Source organism: Crotalus tigris, unplaced genomic scaffold, assembly GCF_016545835.1.
Source record: "Crotalus tigris isolate CLP2741 ecotype Arizona unplaced genomic scaffold, ASM1654583v1 scf7180000018468.2839379, whole genome shotgun sequence".
Classification (NCBI taxonomy): Eukaryota; Metazoa; Chordata; class Lepidosauria; order Squamata; family Viperidae; genus Crotalus; species Crotalus tigris.
Window position 1 is genome coordinate 2,305,780 of NW_024097024.1, and position 19,831 is coordinate 2,325,610.

At 34.3% G+C, this 19,831-nt stretch overlaps 1 protein-coding gene across 4 annotated transcripts in view; it reads left to right on the forward strand.

Annotated features, from left to right (window-relative positions):
* The window catches only part of ATRNL1 (attractin like 1), a 523,512-nt gene that overhangs the window by 45,490 nt on the left and 458,191 nt on the right, over positions 1-19,831 (forward strand). For all 4 annotated transcript variants that reach the window (XM_039352770.1, XM_039352769.1, XM_039352768.1 and 1 more), the window contains exons 6-8: positions 8,727-8,901; positions 10,484-10,571; positions 15,960-16,215. In XM_039352770.1, the coding sequence (XP_039208704.1) occupies positions 8,727-8,901; positions 10,484-10,571; positions 15,960-16,215 (519 nt within the window). The remainder of the gene's footprint in view (positions 1-8,726; positions 8,902-10,483; positions 10,572-15,959; positions 16,216-19,831) is intronic.

Consider the following 19,831-nt stretch of genomic DNA (forward strand, 5'->3'; position numbering starts at 1 on the left):
ACCTAGGAAAATGGCATTCTTTACTAGTTCTAGAGACCAACAGGGATTGCAACCTAGTTGGCAATCTTATTATACCTGCAGAAAAATGGGTAAATAGCTAATTATATTTGAAAATGTTTATGAAAGCTTATTTCTCTTTATCTTGTAGGGACATGTGATGAAAACTTACTCTCCCTTAGCACTGTACTTCTTGTGTGAGAGGTAGCATTTTGTCCTTTGGGCATTACATGTTGGAGAAAATATGTGCTATGCCATATGAAGCAATGAGGAAGACAAATCTGCTTCTGTCATACTATTCTGCTTCTTAGAAAGGGAAACAATTTGCAGATTTCCTTTAATGAGTGCTTTGCATATACCACCCATCAAAATGAAGTGTTCCTCTGATGCTCATATGGTTCTCGAAACTAGGTGGTAGCTGGGTTCATCAGCTCACAAAGCACTAATACAGTTTTATTTGGTTTTGTCTAAACAAACCAGCCAATAGGCATTGCTTAAAATGGCTGATTTTGATTGATGTTCATATGAATCCAGTACTGATAGCATTCATAAGGGAATTTTATTGGAAAGAAAGCATAATGAGGGAAAGTGTACCCTGTGGATAGGTTCACACACTCAGCTTTGTGATTTGTAAACTATGATCAGTACCTTAGCGCACATTATAAATAATCACATTCTTTCTTTCCCACGTTACCACTTGGGAAAGCTACTTGTGTTCTCCTTATACCTTACTGTTTGGAGGGAATTCTTTATAGTTTGAAAAGGAATTGGGTAAGCATGTCCCAGAATTACTATCAAGAGTTTATTTCCTTTTTATGAGGCTGGGCTGTTTGAAAACCTTTTTGGTTTTGGGCAGCGTGTTTTGGGAGATTACTTTTTTTTGTGGTGTGTAGGAAAACATTTTCTAGAGTCTTTCATGCACACTAGTTGAATAATGCTTACTCATTAGATTGCTATTGTAGATCTTGGATGCTTGTAACTGACCAACTGATTTATTGTACATTTAAGTGTTACACTGTATTTTAAATGAATGGCATTTGATCTGATGGAAATTTGACATACTGAAGATGAATGCATTTCAATTCTCAGTTCTGCAAACTGATACGAGCACAAACGATTTCAGAAAAATGGCCTTCATGAAATAATAGACCAAAGAGATTTGCTCCAGTCAATCAAAAGAAGTATTGAAACCAAAAAACCCCCAACATCCTGAATAGGTACCATGTTCATAAAAACACCACAGGACATTAAAGATATAGTCATTAGCTACTTCATTTCCTTCTTTACACACAGCTAGAAATTTTCATCTTCTCTCTTTTATTTGGGAGGAGATTTAATGCTTTCTTTCCCAGTTCATTTTTTTCCTTCACCCAGCTATGGCCATGCCCAAAAGAAAAAAAAATGGCATCATTGAGGCATGGTTTTACTGGTATAATTCATAAATTAGTTTAGAAGATTGCCTTGACCACAATTTGAACTGGTTTATAGAAAGTTAACTGAACCATGGCAAAGTGTCTGGAAGTGTAGATTCATCCCCCTTTGTCTTCTAGAGAGATAACTGTTTTCACACTATTTTGTGACATTTATTGCTATTTCATTTGCTGTGAGGGTTGAATGAAAAGTAACGCTTCTATCTCCATAATGTTAGTTTAAATAGGCATATTTTAATAAATGAAACAGGAAAATAATCCTTGAAATCAGCTCTTTTGTTATTGCATTTACTTCTCCACATAATCATTTGCTACATGCTTCTACCAACGATGGACAAGCTTTTTAAAGCTGTCACAAAAGAACTCCACACTCTGTCTCTTCAACCAGGTCCTGACTATTTTTTCCACCTCCTCATTTGGGTGAAACAAATGCCTATGAAGATATTCCTTCAATGTTGGGAGAAGGTGGAAGTCAAATGATGCCAAGTCTGAACTTTATGATGGATGGGGTAAGACAATGAGATCCAACTTCACAATTGTCTTTTGGGTGGCTTAAGAGGTAGGAGGCCTGGAATTGTCATGTTACAGCAAAATTTCCTTTCTGTTATTCCAACTCTACTTAATAATTATTTTAAAATTTTGGTGTTACAATGTAGCACTCAGGCAAGTTCAAAGAAATGTGTGTGAAAAACATCATATGCGATCCCAAGAAAAACATCATATGCGATCCCTGAAGACTAGGTTTTGAATTCTTTTCTGCCGGTGAAAATTTGTGATAATATTCTATGGACTCACATTTTGTTTCCAAGTCAGTGATGAAGCCATGTTCCAACAGCTGTCATTTCTTCATGTGAAGCTGTGAAGAAATTTTTTTACCTTTATTCTTGTACAGTGACAAATGCTGACAAATGTCAACTCTTGACATTTTCTTTTTGCCATCAGTATATGAGGAACCCATCTTGAATAAACCTTCAAATATTTAGGGACATCAGTTATGTGACCCATGGGTTCATATGAAATGCCAAGTTTGATGGTAATTGCTCTGTGTCCATCAGTTGTCCATAAACAGTTCATCAACCTTTCTGATGTGAAATTTGTGCTGTTTCAGGTTGTCCACTTTGATCTGTATCATTTGTGATAAAGATCACAAATCCACTCTTCCCAGTATAAATGTTTGGCCCAGTGATGCATAGTATTAATATCAAAACAGTTATCATAAATAACCTGCATTCAATAATGAGTTTCAATCAGAAGGATTTCCTTGGCAGTCAAAAGTTCAATCAGTGTATTGCTTAAACTGCAGCAATGAGCATATCATAAAAAATGACTTCAGAACCTTTTCTCACAGCAAATTCCTGCCAACTGAAGGAAAGAACCAATGTGAAAGAACATACCAGAGCTTCCAATACATCAATACTGTCAACTGCTTTTGACTTGCAACATTGGAGTCATTACTTTTTATTCAACCTTCGTATATTTAATAATCCAAAATTTGAAAGAAAGTTTGCTGTATTATAATTGAAGCTGCTAATTTCAACATTAATCAAAATCAGTACTGGTAGAATCTTATTGTAAAATTATTTATAGCCCTGGAGCTGGCAGTATTTTATTCATGAATTGCTATTTATTTCATTTTACAGATATTTGTAAAATAATTATTCCATTCTTACTATCTCTCTCTGACAATTTTTCAGATATTTTGTATCGTTTTCTACTTGCAGATTGAGATGAACTTGTGACAATAAAAATGGCAACTGTTAATATCTGTTCTTTTTTTAAAAAAAAATCCTTTGTGGCATGCTAAGATAAATTGCATCTTCCACTGAAAAAGAAAGGGAAATTCTATGAATGAGATGCTTGAGCAGAAAAAAGGAGGGGAAGAGACATCCTAGTCTGTATTGTTTCTGTCAGCTCCATTTGAAAAACGGATGGAAGTAGAGAGAGTAATACAGATCCTTTAGCTGGTGAGGGATGCTCGTGGCATCTCCAGACCCATGGAAGAAGGAACAGGAGATACTAGAAGGAAAATGGTGTGTAGTCTGAAGTTGGCAAGCTGAGACCATATAAGGCACAGGTTTCAAACTTGCCACGTCACATGATGCAAACGTCCGCAGCCCAGCAGTTTGAAACAACTGATATAAGGCATTCCAGGATACAAACTCTAGCAAAAGATCTGTTACCACTTAAGCTTGAAAGAAGGTACTGCAGGATGTAAGCTTGAAGTTAACACATAAATATGGCTAGATACCTACAGTAGATTCCTAAGTAACAGATCTTTATCATTACCAGAGGTTCTTTTGCATTAAAAGCAGTGCATATATCAGAGCCTCATGTATGACTCTTCTACTGCTAAATTTATAAATAAATAATTTATGAATAAATAATTTTGTTCCCAAGTAAAGATTTTTGCATGCTCTGACACATTATTGTATAATGGGTATTTTTTCCTCTTTTAAGTTTTAGCCATTCTCATGCGTACTGTGTGTGAAACAAAATAGCTTTTTATTATGAAGAGCTAAGGCACCTAATCAAGCGTGTTTGGAAAAATGTATCTTTGACATAGTATTCCTGTCCAGCAAGTCTATTGTATACGACAGTGGTGGCGAACCTATGGCATGAGTGCCAGAGTTGGCACTTGGAGCCCTCTCTGTGGGCACACAGGCCGTCGCCCCAGTCCTGCCTCCCCCCATAGCCCCCTCTTCGTCAGCAGCCCTCCCGGAGGAGAGTCACCCTCAGGTGTGGCCCAGGCAGAGCAGCGCAGCCAAACACATGGCAGCTGGGCAGCAGATGATGCTGCAGGGCGTGGGCGGAGGGCATGGCCACCATGGCACTGCAAGGCTGCCTGGGCGATTTGTGGCGGGCCGTGGATGGCCCTGAGAGCGGGCAGGGTGAGGGTGGAGCAGGGCGGGGGTGGGCGGGTGGAGTGAGGGTTGGCTGGGCCTCAGCGGAGTGGTTTTGGGCACTCGGTCTCTAAAAGGTTCACCATCACTGGTATACGATCATTTAAGGTATGCTTATTTGCTTTAAGGACAAAAACTAAGTTGGTGAGTACTATCAAGTCAGCATTGACTAGCCCAAGGTCACCCTGTTTTTCCTGGTTTCTGGCCTGGTTCTCTCAGTTCTCCAAACTGGTTCTCTTTTAAAGTTGGTTTTCATAGAATAAATGAAACCCAAATTTCCTTTGGAATATTTTTTTTTCTCAAAAGTTTCAGTCAGATTTAATCTTAAATATATTGAATATATTCAATTTATCTTATACAGAGTCAATTTGATGTAATGGTTAAGGTATCAGTCTAGAACTAAGGAGACTGAGTTCTAATCCTGCTTGAGGCACAAAGCCAGCTGGGTGACTTCGGCCAGTCACTCTGTCTCAACTCAAGATGGAATTACTAACCATTTCTGAACCCTTGCCAAGAAAACAGGAACTTGTCTAAGTTGTTGTCAGGAATTATCACCAACTCAAAGACACAAAATAAAATTAAGTCATAAATATCTTAAAAGATAGCAGTGAAAGGCGCCTGAGAAGCTATGTCAAAGTATTCCAAAATTTAGATCCTGCAAGCTAGTATAGTCATCAAAAGAAGGCAAGAGAAGGTTGAAATTTGCGTGAATTATAGGGGCATGGGGGGAAAGTATAAAAGAAACCAATAAGAATAAGAATTAAATAAAGCTTAGTGTTAGTAGATTGAACCAGAATAAAAAGGGGTTTTAAATATAGTGTGAATTAAATATAGTGTGAAGAGAGATCAGGAGAAATGGAGAGAATAAATTGGAAAAGTACATGCACTATGATTGGTGCAATAGATACTGTAGTTAAAACAAGGCACTATCTCAGGGCAAGAAATTAAATTTTAATGCTTAATTGCCTTTCAGATAGTTCTTTAAAACATTATTTATAAAGATAAAAATTTTTATCATTAAAAACATTTTAGTTTTTAATATCTGCTTTTTAAAAAAAATGCAATATCAGTACAAAGTTATGCAGGCTTCAAATCCATTTAATGTTAGTATAAGCTCTTAATAGTTCCACCAATTTCTTTGGTTCCGTTTATAAAAGAGTTTATTTAGTATTCTAATATATCTTTTTAAACAATTGTGACCTCTGGTGGCTATATTGAAATGAATATCTACAATGATAGTCAAAGTTAAGTGTGAAAAAATATTGTTCAAGCTATTTCTAAAATATTTTAAAATAAATTCTAATGTTTCAATTACAGACTTGTATAAATTTCAGTAATTTTCAATCTGTGCATTCTAGCATTACTGTCTCATTTATACTAACATAAGGGAGAACTGGAAAATTGCAGCTTATTGTACATTAGTAATAATGATATGCAGTATCATTTATGCACATGCTTAGCTCTTTTAGCAGTGGAAAGACATTATTTATTATTACTATTGATAAGCTTTGTTCCACCAATATTCAAAATTCAAATATTCCATTATTGAAATATACCAAAGTGACGTCTTTAAAAATACAGTGATAAACCATATCTATAATTCCGATTAGTAGAAATATTGCATTTTCAGTCTCAGAATTGTGATCTACCAAAGTATAATATAATGATATAAGATGCCTAGAGCCTTTAAAAATTAGTCCTGTCTAAATTTTCACCAAATTAATTCTAGGTTGGTTTATAAGAGGTAGCTTTTAAGTAGAAATGTTTTTCAGGCAACAAATAATAAATTCAGTCTGTCATTATTTAATTATACTTCAACACTGAGTTGCTTGGGAAATTTGATCTATTTTGTAGATTTGTATATGGCAATATTTAAACAAAGTAATTAAATCTAAATTTTCATGCATTAATTGCTCTAGAAATATGCAGAAACTCAGGTTTGAGAGCTAAAATATGATTTGAAATATGTTTGGATAGTGTAGCACTTGTTAGGAGCATTTAAAGCCTATGCCCTTTTCTGGTCTCTTGTCCTCCCTATCTGATGCATGATTCTGAGAAATATGGTTTTAATTTAAGGCATTTCCATTCTGTGTATGTCTCCACCTGAGTTCCATATCAGATTTGAAGATGGATCTCTGTCCATCTCTGTCCATCACTATGAATTGGGATTCAAGGAACATGGGGTGTTTTTTTTTATAATAGGTTTAATTAGTACAAATGTCTGTTACTCCTAGTAAGTCATTCCTGGTATTGGAATATGTAATGATGCTCATAATCACCTTTCACAATCTAGAATTTATAGGCAAAGTTGGAAAGTTGGTGCTTTATGATGCTTTTACTATTTAATAGCAAAATTCTATTAACAGGATTCAGGTGTCAAATACTGTGTATTCCCTTATATGTTTGTTTAACAAACTTACCAAAGTATGGTATGTTAAAATAGGTAATTTGTAAAATAACTCAGATATTTTCATATTTGCAAGCTGTGATATGTGCTTATCCTAATTCTCTTCTTTTGGCTTGGATTTCATGATATGTATACAGATACATTAAACTCCTGGTTCAGGTATACAAATTTAATTAGATTGTAATTGTTTATAAAATTGTGTGGTGATAGATACCACAGTATCAGCAATAAAGGCAGTATAAGAGCTTACAGTTCTCCAATATATTGAACTCTATCCCTGTGTATGTGTGTATTTGTGCGTGCATGAGTGCATGTGCACCTGGGGGTATAAGGAGTTGTCCAGAGTATTGGAGCAAGAAAACCAGCATTTATATTTCCTGTAAGTGTAAAGTGCACATAAATACTCAATGTAGATGTAGACTTTTACACTCTGATAATTCACTGTCATTAATTAATTAATATTGAGACAATTTGCACACACTCCTCATTCAAAGGCCATCTCAAAGAGGACAGAATACCTAGATTAGATTGGGATTAACTGTAGGGATGATGATTTATTATGAAATTTTGTTTTCTTTTTTTCTATTTTCATTTGTGTATTAGCTTTATGTATTTGATATGGTCAAAATTAATAGAAAGTGAAATATATATGAGAAATTAATAAGTAATGTGTAAGTTTTAAGCAGGTTGTCAAAGCAGATATAAATTCTTATTGTGTATATTTTCCTTGGTATTCCTATAAATAACTATTTTAAATATTATTCCTGTTGATTCACAATTTGTAAAATTTCACAATAATTTGTAAAATTTAACAAAGTAGCAAGAAATATTTTATGTATTACAGTGCTGTTCTCTATATTGGTACTGATATATAAAAAACACCTTTTCAAACAGGTTTTTTCAGGTAGAATGTGATGAATTTTAGAGATAAAGTAGATCTTTATATTCAGTCCTGCCAAATAAATTGATAAGAAGTTTCAATCTTTAATACTGGCTTTATTTTTAATGCATGGCACGCTTATTTAGATAGTCAATAAAATTACAGCAATAATTGTACCTAATACAGGGAATATCAATCACATATTGAGGAATTTGGAGACAGAGATTAGGTGTTAATAATGACTATAAATGCTTAAAGTTGTGCATAAAAATAAAATAATAAAAGAAATTGATTGTCAAAAGGCATCTAGACCCACTTCCGAGTATTGGCTTGTTGAAAGTTCTGCCCTCTTTGAGGCTAATGGAATACAGGCCTTTTCTGTTGCATCTTCATAAACAAAATGATTTCATTCCAAGGTGCTCTCAGTCCCAGCTAATGACTGTGGGTGCCTATCTTGTATTTTATCCTACATATTAACTTTAATTTATTTTTGGGTTAATTTTTGGTTTTGATAGTTGGTTTTGACTTAATTATGGTTTTTGTTTTGTTTGGTGTTGTAAACAGTCCAGGATTCTTTTGGACTCAAGTTTAGTTATAAGTGCTTTAAAATAAAACAAAGAAACTCAAATATAAATAGATCAAGGAGTTTTTAAAAGTCAAGATGAACTGTTTTTTTGTTGACTACTTCATAGAGTACAGTAGTTTTATGTGTAATATACTGTCTTTCATAATTAAAAAGAATAATATTTTAAAGGTGAATATATTTTTATTGTATATAATTATGTGTGTACTTTACCACTTGGTGTCACTGTTCTTCACATTTGTCCTTCTTAAGCTAGAAGTAATACAGAAGCATATCTTCTGCATGTCTTTAAAATCTTCTTTTAAATATATGAAAATATTTACAGTAAAAATAAAATTTGAAACTAACATGCCATTTAAAATACATGATAATGCAATTTGTCAAATTTTTAGAATGTTTATATGCATTAAATATTCTACAATATATGAGGTTGGCTCACTTTATATATTGTATTACCTCAATTATAATTGCTATCAAAAATTGTTGTATTTAAATTAATAAGAGTACATCCCCTCTATATTTTAAACAGGTCCTGATTGTTCTTTGAATGTCCCCTCAATGGAATCCTATTGGATTCTGCCTAATGTGAAGCCATTTAGTCCATCTGTGAGCAGGGCTTCCCATAAGGCAGTTCTTCATGGAAAGTTTATGTGGGTAATTGGTGGATATGCATTTAATTACAGTACCTTCCAGATGGTATTAAAGTAAGTTATTTCTTTTCTTAACTATATTTGTATTTTGTGTAAAGTTATTAAAATTTAATGAAAAGCATTCCTCTCTCCTACACCTGCCTTGCTTTATTGGTTGCCTCATGGTTCAGTTCAGATCTTCCTGAAAAGGAGATCATTGAAAGTGAAATGCTGTGGATTAATGGAATAAATTGGGGAGGGCAGTGGGGTGGTGGCAGTGGCGGTGAGGTGTTCCTTTGGGATGGCAGGATTGTCTGCTTTTACTTATATTTGGTTTACACACATGAATAATAAAAAAAAAGTTTCAGAGGTCATTTAAATTATGCAAAACTTCCTTAAGAAAGTAAAATTGCAGAAATTCAGGGATTCATTCACAGAATAATTAGACATATGTCCAAATATAGCAAGACTGATTTATTCGATTTTGAAGTTTGCCTCATTTGTAAGATTTTCTGATTCAGTCCTACTACCAATATCCGAAAGAAACTTCTGTGCATGTGTAAAAATATTTTCATAGATAAATGCCTATTTTGCCACTGTGAAAGAAGGCTGTTCCACTATCCCCGGCCTAAGAAATGAACTTCTTTGGAAGCTGCATTTTAGCGCCATTTTCTTATTTTTCAGATTATCTATAAATTGGCATTTCTTCCACCTGGATTTTAATTTCAAAATTGTAGTATTCATTTTAATTTATGACTTCATATTTTAGATTTTGTTTTTTAAACTTTGTATACTTGATTAACAAATATCATAATTGTGTTGTGCTTAAACTCTTTGCCCTTTTGGGAGGGATACTAAATATCTTTAATTTCAGCAGCTTGGGCTGGCATTGCCAAAGCTTTCATACAATTGATGATATTTTTTAACAAGAGTTTCATGTAAATGAACTGCCCCACAAAATAAATTTCTCCAACTTTTTAGAAAATGCTCATTTCTTTATTAAGGATAAGCCATAAACCCACTGAGAAAAACACTCAATAATAATCAATTGAAAATCTTGTTTGAAAATTTATTCAATTTTTTAAATAGTGTTTTATTGGTTAAAAATATTGGTGGAATAAGGAAAAGTTGCAAAAAATTAAATTCTAATTTATTATATTTATTAGATATTATATGGCAGTGATGGCGAACCTTTTAGAGCCTGAGTGCCCAAACTGCAACCCAAAACCCACTTATGCATCGTTGAGTGCCGGGTGGGTTTGGCCCAATGGCTGGGTGTGGCCAATTGGATGGGCATGGCCCATTGGGTGGGCGTGGCTGCAGTGGTAATGGCAGACTGGGTGGGACTAAAAAGTTCAATCAATCAATTCCAACTTTGCAAGATCTTTTTTTTCCCGCGAGAAGTTAAAATTGACTGATTGAACCTAAAGCGAAAAGATTTTATAAAACCCAGCTGAAGGCCTAGGACTGGGGCGACGGCGTGTGTGCCCACAGAGAGGGCTCTGAGTGCCGCCTCTGGCACCCGTGCCATAGGTTCGCCACCACTGTTATATGGCATATCAGGAACAAACAGAAAATTATATTTTAATTTGTAAGCATTACATAAGTCTAGAATTTTGCTTCTAGGTAATAAACTATTTATTTATTTACCATTTAGCTATAATTTGGAAAGCAGCATTTGGAATGTGGTGCCTATATTGAAAGGGCCCCTCCAGAGATATGGACACACTATTACTTTATATCAGGTTTGTATGTACATCAAAATTAAATTTGAAAAGTTCTTTTCCTCCTCCTCCTCCTCCTCCTCCTCCTCCTCCTCCTCCTCCTCCTCCTCCTCTCGTTCCAATTCCCTCAGCTCAATTCGTTCTTATAATGTTCTATTTATATATGACATAGTAACACTGTATTGAAGGTTTCTGTATTTTAGAATTCTGAATCAAGGATACATTTTTCTCATTTCATTTTGGAATAAATCATCATTCCATGAAATAACTCTGCAGTTAGACACATATTCTAACTTAAATAGGCAATCCTGTATTTGATTACTAAGGAATAAGCCTCATTGAACACAGAATAACTTCTCTTTCTTCTCTCTTTCATTCCAATGCTGATAAAAAATGCAAAATAAGAGCCCTGCAGATTATAGTTCCTAAGATTCAGAATACAAAGTGAGTCTATTCTACTTGGTCTTATTGGATAGCAGCAGATAGGCATGGAGACTGGGCAGTCCCATAGGCCAGGGCTTTTCAATCTTTTCACCCATTGTACCACTTTTAGGATATGGCAACATCCGAGTACCACCAGTCGCCTAGCAAGGTGTCAAAAACTTGATGACCCAAAAAAAAGGAAAAAAGTGATAAAGTACAGGTAGTCCTCGACTTACAACAGTTTGCCTAGTGACTGTTTGAAGTTACAATGGCATTGAAAAAAGTGCCCCCCAAGGCATAGCTGAGCAAGACACCTGCCTGCCCGCCGGCTGCGCTCTTCCTCCTGTTCGAGGTTTTCATTGTTGTGAGCATTTCTGTTGAGGATTGGCAGCGGGGGTGGTGTGGGGGGCATTTGGTTTTTATTCCCCCCATCTGCTGGGTGGTTGCAGCAGGTTTTGGTCACTTCACATGACCCTGGGACACTGTAACCGTCATAAATATGAATCAGTTGCCAAGCATCTGAATGTAAATCACAAGACCCTGGAGATGTTGCAACATTCCAGCTGATTGGTGCTTTTTCAGGGCTCAGTAGAAGCACCAGGATCAGCGCCAAGCTACAGCTGGAGCCTGGTGCTGATCCTGGCACTTCCGCTGTGCCCTGACTGCCCCAAAGAAGCGCTGATCCTGGCACTTCCGCTGAGCCCTGGAGTTCTGTAGCTCCAGCCATCTCTCACTCAGGCTTGTGCGATGCTGCCACCAGTTCAGCTCATTCCCCTCCCCCACTACCACTTTTCTAGGATGGTCGCGTACCACCTGCCAGGTGCCAATGTACCACAGGTGGTACCCGTATCACTGGTTGAAAAGCCCTGCCATAGACAAACTCTGAGCTTTGTGATATCCAGACCCTTGAACTACACCTGGAAGTCAGCCAACAACCAGTGCAGTTCTAGTAGGACTTATATTTTGGAGAATTTGGCATATATGTCACTGCTTGGGCAGCTCTATTTTGGGTCAGTTAAATTTCCTAGATTTCAAAGTTTTCAAGGATATGGATTTGAAGCATTCTGTTTATTTGCCACATGCTTTACTTCAATTGTGTACTATTCTTGGTGCATTTAGCACCAACTTTCAGAATTCAGTTAAAAGATTCCAGAATTCATTCAAAATCCTGTTTATTTAATAGATGTGTATTTTCTAAATTAATGAACTATAATAAGCTTTTTTTCTACCATTCTTAGTGATAAACATTTTCCTCTTGATTGCATTCATTGCCTTGTGAGGTAGACCAGACAGGAAGCATGGCCAGATGAGCTAATTCTATTTTATTGTAAGGTTACGTTAATAAGTCTTGCAAGTCTGAAAGTACATTCTTCCCTTCCCCCATTTCCTTTAAAGTCCAAGAAATTGTCCCTTCTGAGCTGCTCACATTCATGCTACAGACTAAATTGCCTTTTCTTCTCCCTGTCTCCAGGCTAATTCCTACATACTGTTACATTCATTTTGAATATGACATTTTTCCATACCTCTGTACCTATTTTAGGATAAATGGAATGCTTTGATCCCACTGTCCAGTTTTTCTGAAAACTTTATTCTAGTCTATCAAAAACTAATTCATGTATTTTCCCATATTAATCATTGTAGAATTATACCTCGTTTTAACAAAAATTCTCTGTATGTGGACAGTGAGCTAGCTGAGATTAACACCCTTCCGAAAGCTTCATCTGTCTCAAAACCCTTACTGACCTTTGATGCAGATGAGAATGTTTCTGTACATCATTAATGTCAATCAATGTAATATGAAAGGCTGAAGATAATTATATATAAAATGATACAACTATTTAATCCAGTGGTTCTCAACCTTTCTAATGCCTCAACCCCATAATACAGTTCCCCATGTTGTGGTGACCCCCAACCACTTATACATCACTGGGTGCCAGGGGCGTGGCCAAAGAAAAGGGAAAAAAATGGCGGACAGCCTTGTTTGGCGACCCCCGTGAAATGGTCGTTCGACCCCAAATGGGGTCCCGACCCACAGGTTGAGAACCACTGATTTAGTCATATCATTTTATATATAATTATCTTCAGTTGCTAACAGTAAAAATATAAAAATATAATTTTGATTTACAGTATATAGCTGTCATTGTATATATTGCTGAATGATCTGAAGTTCTTAAAAACAATCCTGGTGCTGTTGACAGTGTTGATCCCCTGCTGAAAGAGAGGATGGTGGATGCAAATAAATACCCATATCAAACTGTCATTATTTTCAGCAAGTAGAATTAGTCCTGTCAGAACTGATAGCACCATCTGTTTATTGTCCATATGGCAGCCTAGTATGGTTGCTTCACGTGCTATTAGATATTAAATGCAGTTTTTCAATTTTGGGGGATTCTTTTCACCACATGTCTGTCTTGAAATCCTGGAAGAAAATATAAACACTCTTTTAGCATTGTTGTCTGGATTTTCACAATTCTTTAAAAGGGGAACAACATTTCCATTCTGTTTTTGAATGGAAAAACTGCAAAACAATCGAGACTCAAACCAAAAACTGATTTTTTTAATAAAAGCTTTTAAATGTTTTTCTAATATAGTAAGTTTAAATTAAGATTTAAATTATAGCAATGTGCAAGAATAATTGGTTTAAATATTATTTTGTTTAAAAACATTTAATATGGATTTAAAAGAATTGTTGCAGCGAACATGGTGTTTCTTTAAATTGGAATTTGTTTGGTAGTTGGGAGACTGATGGCATGATTTCCAGCCATCTACTACTCATCAGCATAAAGTCTAATTATGCACAGTTCAAATCAAATCAAATCAAATCAACCTTTCTTGTCAAAAGTACAACATGTGTACAGTTAGCATAGTTGGAAGATAAATTATCTAATCAGTAATTTTGGCTGATTATATTACTCTTTTGGCTCTGTGAAGTTTGAACATAATGATTCTAAGAAAACCCCAGAAATAAGACTTAGTCCTAACTATTTTCAGTTGTATAAAGAAGGCATAGGAAGGTAGGATTATTTCTCAAGATGCTCTTATAATTTTTACAGGTTTATAATTTACCCACCAATAATATTTAAAAAGCAAAGTAAATCTGAATTTATTCAATTGTCATCTAAAGAAGATACTCAGATTGTAATATGATACTAAAATGAAACTACAGGTAGTCCTCATTTAACAAACCAAATTGGAACCAGGAACTCTGGCCCTAAGTGAAGTACTTGCTAAGTGGGAAATCATAAGATTGCAACTATGATTTCCAACTGGAAAGAGATAATAGCTTCACACTTTCGGCTTTTGTTTTGTTCCCTAACCACTCTTCTCCCTTTAGGCATCTTTGAGTACAGGTAGTCCTCTACTTATAGCAGTTTATTTAGTGACCGTTCAAAGTTACAACAGCACTGAAAAAAGTGACTTATGACTGTTTTTCACACTTATAGCCATTTCAGCATTCCTATGGTCACATGATCAAAATTCAAGTGCATGGCCAGCTCATATTTATGACAGTTGCAGTGTCCTATGATCATGTGATCCCCTTTTGTGACCTTCTGACAAGCAAAGTCAATGGGGAAATCAGATTCATTTAACAACTGTATTACTGACTTAACAAATGCAGTGATTCACTTAAGAACTGTGGCAAGAAAGATGGTACAGTGGGGCAAAATTCACTTAAGAAGTGTTTCATTTAGCAACAGAAATTTTGGACTCAGTTGTGGTCATAAGTTGAGGACTACCTATACCTGTTTACTGCCCCAGGCTGCTGCGCAACTACATTGTTTTCAAGTCTAGAAGGGCAAATAGCTTATTTCCTTCCAATCCCTTCCTCTCCCATATTTCTCCTTTGCAAAGGGAGGAAAAAAAGGGGGGGGGGAACCCTTGAACAGATTGAGGAAGGCTGCAAAAGTAGTAAATGATCCTACATAAAGTTATTTTAGTCTAAAGTTATTTTTTGGGACTATTGTAATTTTGTAATTCTACTGAATGAGTGGTTGGTAAGCAAGGCTACCTCTTACCCTTATATCTTACTACTGTTTGGCAATGTAGAGATTGTACAGAAGTAGATGTCAGGAGATGACTTTAAAGGAATAATATGAACAAGATAATAGAGAGACTTGTAAAGAACATCCATTTATGGTAGTACAAAACTTATTTTTAATTTACTAAAAGATTTTGCAATGATTGTAATATGCACTGAGGGAAGGAAGACAATAATATCAAAATACTAATGGCAATCATGTAATGTGAAGAAAACAGAAGGGTTATTCTGACTCGTTGGGGAGGGAGAAGTTTGGGTCAAAATGGCAGTAGTACACAGAAGATTGGAAATGTCATAGAATAAGAATCCTAGAGCATAAGGAAGCTAGGAATAATTTGACTTAAAAAGGCTGTTTGAGGCATCTGATCATGTAAGGCTGCTTTTTATAATTGGAATACAGGAGAGTAGTCTAATCTAGTCTGAAACTGTTCAAGTAACACCCCCCCACCACCATTTCCCAGTTATTCTGGGTAAGAACTAAACTGTAGTTGAAAGTGAGTGAGGTAAGGCTAGGAAAAAAGGGCTAGAAAAAAGTAGAATATTAAAATGTGGTATTATGCAGCTACAGTAATATTACAATAATTGCAGAACCAATAATCTACTCTGAAATTTTATACATATGAATTGCTAGAAAGTATTTACAATTGACACTGCACCAAGGTTCATTTGTAATTTACAGTTATATGTGGAGTTTTAAAAAAGCAGTTAAATTTGTCATTGCTCGTTGATCAATATACCTTGTCTTTAGTACAATAAATTCTTGGTGAAAAAAGGAGGGTTTTAAAAAAAAATTCACAGAAATAAGCTCCTGTAGTATAAATTAATATTATAAGTCCATGTTATTTCCAATGTGAAAACAATGATATCACAACTCAACATTTATATTTGTGTATTTTGTATTTTTATCTGAAGTTTAGCTAATGATTATATTCCCTTCTTTAAAACAGGATGATATTTACATGTATGGAGGCAAAATTGAAACAAACACTGGTAATGTCACAGATGAATTATGGATTTTCAACATACCGAGTCAGACCTGGAGCATCCGGATTCCAGCAGTGCTTGTTCATGGCCAACAATATGCAGTTGAAGGTCACTCAGCGCACATAGTGGAACTTGACAGCAGGGATGTTATCATGCTTGTGATTTTTGGTTACTCTGTAATATATGGCTATACAAGCAGCGTTCAAGAGTATTACATCAGTAAGTTGTCTTTTCATGTTTTGAATTTATTAAAACTTCCCTGATGTGAACTGAAACAAGGGAGAATAAGGGATAAACTGTACTTATACCTACCACCTGGTATTTTTTAACCCATCCTAGATAGGCATCATTCAGTTTGGATAGGAATTCTAGTATGGGAAATACATTAATGAGGGTTTTAAATTCTCCCCTTCTGTTAATATGGATTGCAGTTCTTGTTTTTTTAATATGTATTAACAAAAAAAATTAAGTTTAATTTTAATACAATATTGTAATAGCTATATTAACTTGAAAAAAATGAAAAAAATAAACTTTCACATAGGAAATGCCTCTTTTATTAAAAGACAACTTTGAAAAAAATCAATTGCAATGTTGTAAATAAAAAGTTATTAAATAGCACCCATTACAATTTTATGAGAAAGTTGCTCCCTTAGTTTCAACTGGAGTATTAGTGAAACCTAACCTTTACAGTCTGGATCTGGTTTTCTATGCTTGTTTATATAATTTTGTATTGAGGGGGAGAAAAAAACAGTAATTTAAACACTACACAATTTAAACACAACAGTAATTTAAACACAACATTATGGTCTAACATCAATTTCCTTTTCTGATCAACTTTCCTGCAACTATCTGTGGAAAATACTGGTAATAGATGAAAGTTGCATTATTGCAGCATGTTATTGTTTAATAGTTATTAGTTTTATAAATAAATACTGATGTATGGATGAGATTGATTTCTGTTTCTTCTGGATCATAGACAAAGTTGTATATTTTATACATTTTTAAACAATTACACATAATTATTTGTGATATAGATGTAGATGTTAATTTTAGAAGTTACATGAAAAGGATATCTTTGATGTAAAATGAATGTAATGTAAAAATTATTTTCACAAAGTAGCTTAGAATTAACTTATATGAATAATGTGCAAACAGGCACTTTCAGAATGACAATTGTGGGGAGAAAACCCCTCTCAGAATAGGCTGCCTTAAAAGTAAATACTATGCAGGTCCTGGAAAATCCCGTATTCAATATATTTTTGGAAAGATATGCTTAATATTACTGACATTCACATACTTGATTCCACATCCTTTACTTTCAAAGAAATAATTCAGCTTTGACCACCCTTAATTTTAACACCATTTAAGATCATTTGGGGGAGGTATAAATTGTGATTTTATGAATAATTAATAATTCTGTACAATTTTGAACTCTGCAGTTTCACTATAATCCAGCAGGATGCACTGCTGTTCCATATTGCTCACTTCTGACCTAAAAAAAAATCAGTAATTTACTGGGTTTTTTTCTAGACAGGTTTTTTTTTTTTTTTTGGTTGTAACAATACTGAAATGCATTCTTCTGTATTATATAATGTAGTTATAAAAAATTGTATTTCTTTATAAAGTTCCGTGGTATTTATCATTTTTTAAAACTGTGCATAGGATGCTTTCAAGCCTAATTGGTAGCTACAGTATTTATTCCAATGAGTCATATATGCTTCATTTTTAAGTAAGCAGGATTATGACAGTAGCCAATATCAATAATTATAATTTAAACTCCAGTTATTATCTTTTTATAACAGTGAAATGGACTAAATACTAGTATTGCCTGTTCATTAGCTGGATTTTCTTCCCTGTTCCTAGTCATTGCCTGAATGCTGTAGTATGCTAATTTTAGAAATAAAAATAATGAATAGCAATAAATGCATTATGCAGTTTGTATTTAAGTTGAGACAAAAAACAAAAACAAACCCAAGATAGGATCTAACAAGGGATTTGAATATATACAGGTAAGTTATTGTTATTGAGAAAAAGCAACATCAGAAGAGTCCTGATAAAAGTTTCATATAATTGAGCATCTTGCTTCTCCCAGTGGCCAAATTAGATGCCTTTGGAGTGCCATAAGCATACCATGATTACTTTCTTTTAGTGTTTTTTTTCTAGCATCTGTATTCACCTCAGTATTATCTCTGAATATAAAGATTCACTCTGTCCATCAAGCGTAACATCTGCAATATGTATTTATCATGCTTTTAAGAGATAAGCTGCATATTAGGTTAAAGATATAGACTGCAGCCATGAATCTATCCATTTTTTTTTGTTTGCATATATGAGAAAATATGTGAAAATGTTATATTTGCACTGAGATCCTTATCTGTGCAAAGATATTATTCCTTAGCTATGGTTTTAAGATAATTCCCCTACCTCCAATTTATGGAACTGAAAAAAAAATTCTCTAGTCAATGCCTACAATGGTAAATTGGGGAAATGATTGATTACACTGTAGAAATAACAACTGTGGAAATAACAACTGGTTTCTTAGTTGTTTAAAAAAAAAACCACAAAAACTTTTTGCTGAACTTTTAATATAATACACAGGTAGGCAACATTACTTTCTTTTTATAAATCTTGTAGCCCATCCAACTATGAATACTAAAAACTGATAGCATTGTTTGCAGCTATAGTAATATTTATGATAAATTTTGCTGTTTTGATGTTAAATGAGGAATTGTATTATTAAGATAAAAATATTGTGCACAAAATCTACTGTTAATACTAGTGAGATGTATAATTTCTAATAATGTTAATATTAGCTACATTTTTTCTGAGTCTTAACATTCCCACTGGAATTCTGCACTTGAAAAAGTCAAGAACAAATATTGGACCAATTAATTCTTCCATGCCAGAGATAGTCAAACTTAAAAAGCTGAAAATGTACAGTTTTTAATGTGCTAATACTCAATTTAATGTGCTAGTACTCAGTTTTATTGTTATTCATTAATGCAATCTGGATTTTTTCAGGATTTGGGGTGAGCTTAGAAAAAATACTTAAAAAAGCTACTAGTTAAAGTTAATGTAACTCTTAAAACAATAGGATCTTCTCAGAAGCCTGAGAAACGTTGGACTGCTTTAATGAATAGTAAAGAGGTCTTCTTCTGAATCACTTTCAGACCATGCATAGTTCTAGTCTGCATTGCTAAATCCTGAAAAATGAGAACAACATGAGAATCATGCCACAAGTAACGTTACTGTGGTATTGTAGTGTTCATTAATAGTTAACATTGTTAAAATTATATTGCTAAGTGTGGTGTCCTTGGAGGAATTCCAAGCAGTATTATATGGAAGATACATGGTTGGCTAAATTAGCTTCTGCTTCATTTAACAACAGAAATGAAAATGTCATTGTCTACTGAATAGTTTATTACTGGGGCTAAAGTTGAAATCTAGGACTTAATTCCACTTTATAACTTCCTTTAAAATATTATAAAATATATGTATGAGTAAACAATTCGTAAAATAGATTCTACTCCAAAGCACATTTTAATAAATTTCAGTTCATGGTTTAAACTATTAGCAATGGCAAAAAATTTGCATAGTTAGCAGTTATTATTATTCAGGATATTGTCAACTGTGTATATTTCTTTATAATGATAATAGACTGTCAGCATCAAATATTAATCACAATGATACAAGAAAGTACAGTTTGCCATCAGATCTTTTTGTAAGCATTTGCTTTACAAAGGTTTAGTTTGCAGAATCTTGTCTCTACTTTGTAGTTTATTTTCTGAGGTTGATCATTTTTATGTTTCATTTTATTTCTTTAGTGCTATTCCAT